At 39.7% G+C, this 970-nt stretch overlaps 1 protein-coding gene across 1 annotated transcript; it reads left to right on the forward strand.

The window, feature by feature from the left end:
- On the forward strand, positions 1-690 carry LOC133299366 (F-box/kelch-repeat protein At5g42360-like). The gene has a single exon (XM_061498824.1). It carries the CDS (start codon positions 1-3, stop codon positions 688-690), a length of 690 nt encoding a protein of 229 aa, XP_061354808.1.
- Positions 691-970: the final 280 nt, after the last annotated feature.

Genomic DNA, 970 nt, shown 5'->3' on the forward strand with positions numbered 1-970 from the left:
ATGCCAGACAAATTCCATAGACAAAGGAGTGATCATTTAAGCTCAAAGGGTAGTAAAAGGTTTTTGTTGATAGCTGTAGGAGGTCTGGGATCTTGGGATGAGCCTTTGGAATCTGGAGAAATATATGATTCTGTATCAAATAAATGGACTGAAATCCAGAGATTGCCTTTTGATTTTGGAGTTGCTTGTTCTGGAATTGTTTGTGGCAGGATGTTTTATGTTTATTCCAAGATGGACAAGCTTGCAGCATATGACATAGAACGAGGTTTCTGGTTTTCAATTCAAACCACTCCGGTCCCACCTCGTGTACATGAATACTACCCCAAACTTGTATCTTCTAATGGCCGACTTTTCATGCTCTCAGTGTCCTGGTGTGAAGGGGATGGTCAAATTGGGCGACGAAACAAGGCTGTTAGAAAATTGTGGGAGTTAGATCTCATGTATCATACCTGGACTGAAGTTTCAGTGCATCCTGATGCCCCAATGGACTGGAATGCAGTTTTTGTGGCAGACAAAAACCTGATTTTTGGGGTAGAGATGTTCAAAATATTTGGTCAGGTGTTGGATTTTCTCACTGCATATGATGTGTCTAATTTGGCTAAGTGGAACCATATTTCAAGGAATCATGTTACTCATGAGCTGGATGGTTCTTCGTGCTTGACCAAATCTGTGGCTGTCCTACACCTATGAAATCCTTTGTGCATGTATCACGAGCTTCATCAACTAACAACGAAAAGTAATCATTGCCAAGATCAATAATTATTGCTTTAACAGTCAAATCAGCACACACTTGAGCAAGATCTTTCTGAATTTTTGGTGAAGTCATTTTGTGATTATCGGAGGCATTTTGCAAGACCACATGACTCATCTCTTTATTTGGCTTAGTATAGAACTTTAGAGTTTCAATAAATAAACCTTGTTGATTTGAACTTTCAGACTCATCATGTCCCCTAAAAGGCTGACCATTTCG

Source organism: Gastrolobium bilobum, unplaced genomic scaffold (genome assembly GCF_033153095.1).
Source record: "Gastrolobium bilobum isolate Gb01-03AN ecotype WA unplaced genomic scaffold, APGP_CSIRO_Gbil_v1 utg59369, whole genome shotgun sequence".
NCBI classification, from domain to species: Eukaryota; Viridiplantae; Streptophyta; class Magnoliopsida; order Fabales; family Fabaceae; genus Gastrolobium; species Gastrolobium bilobum.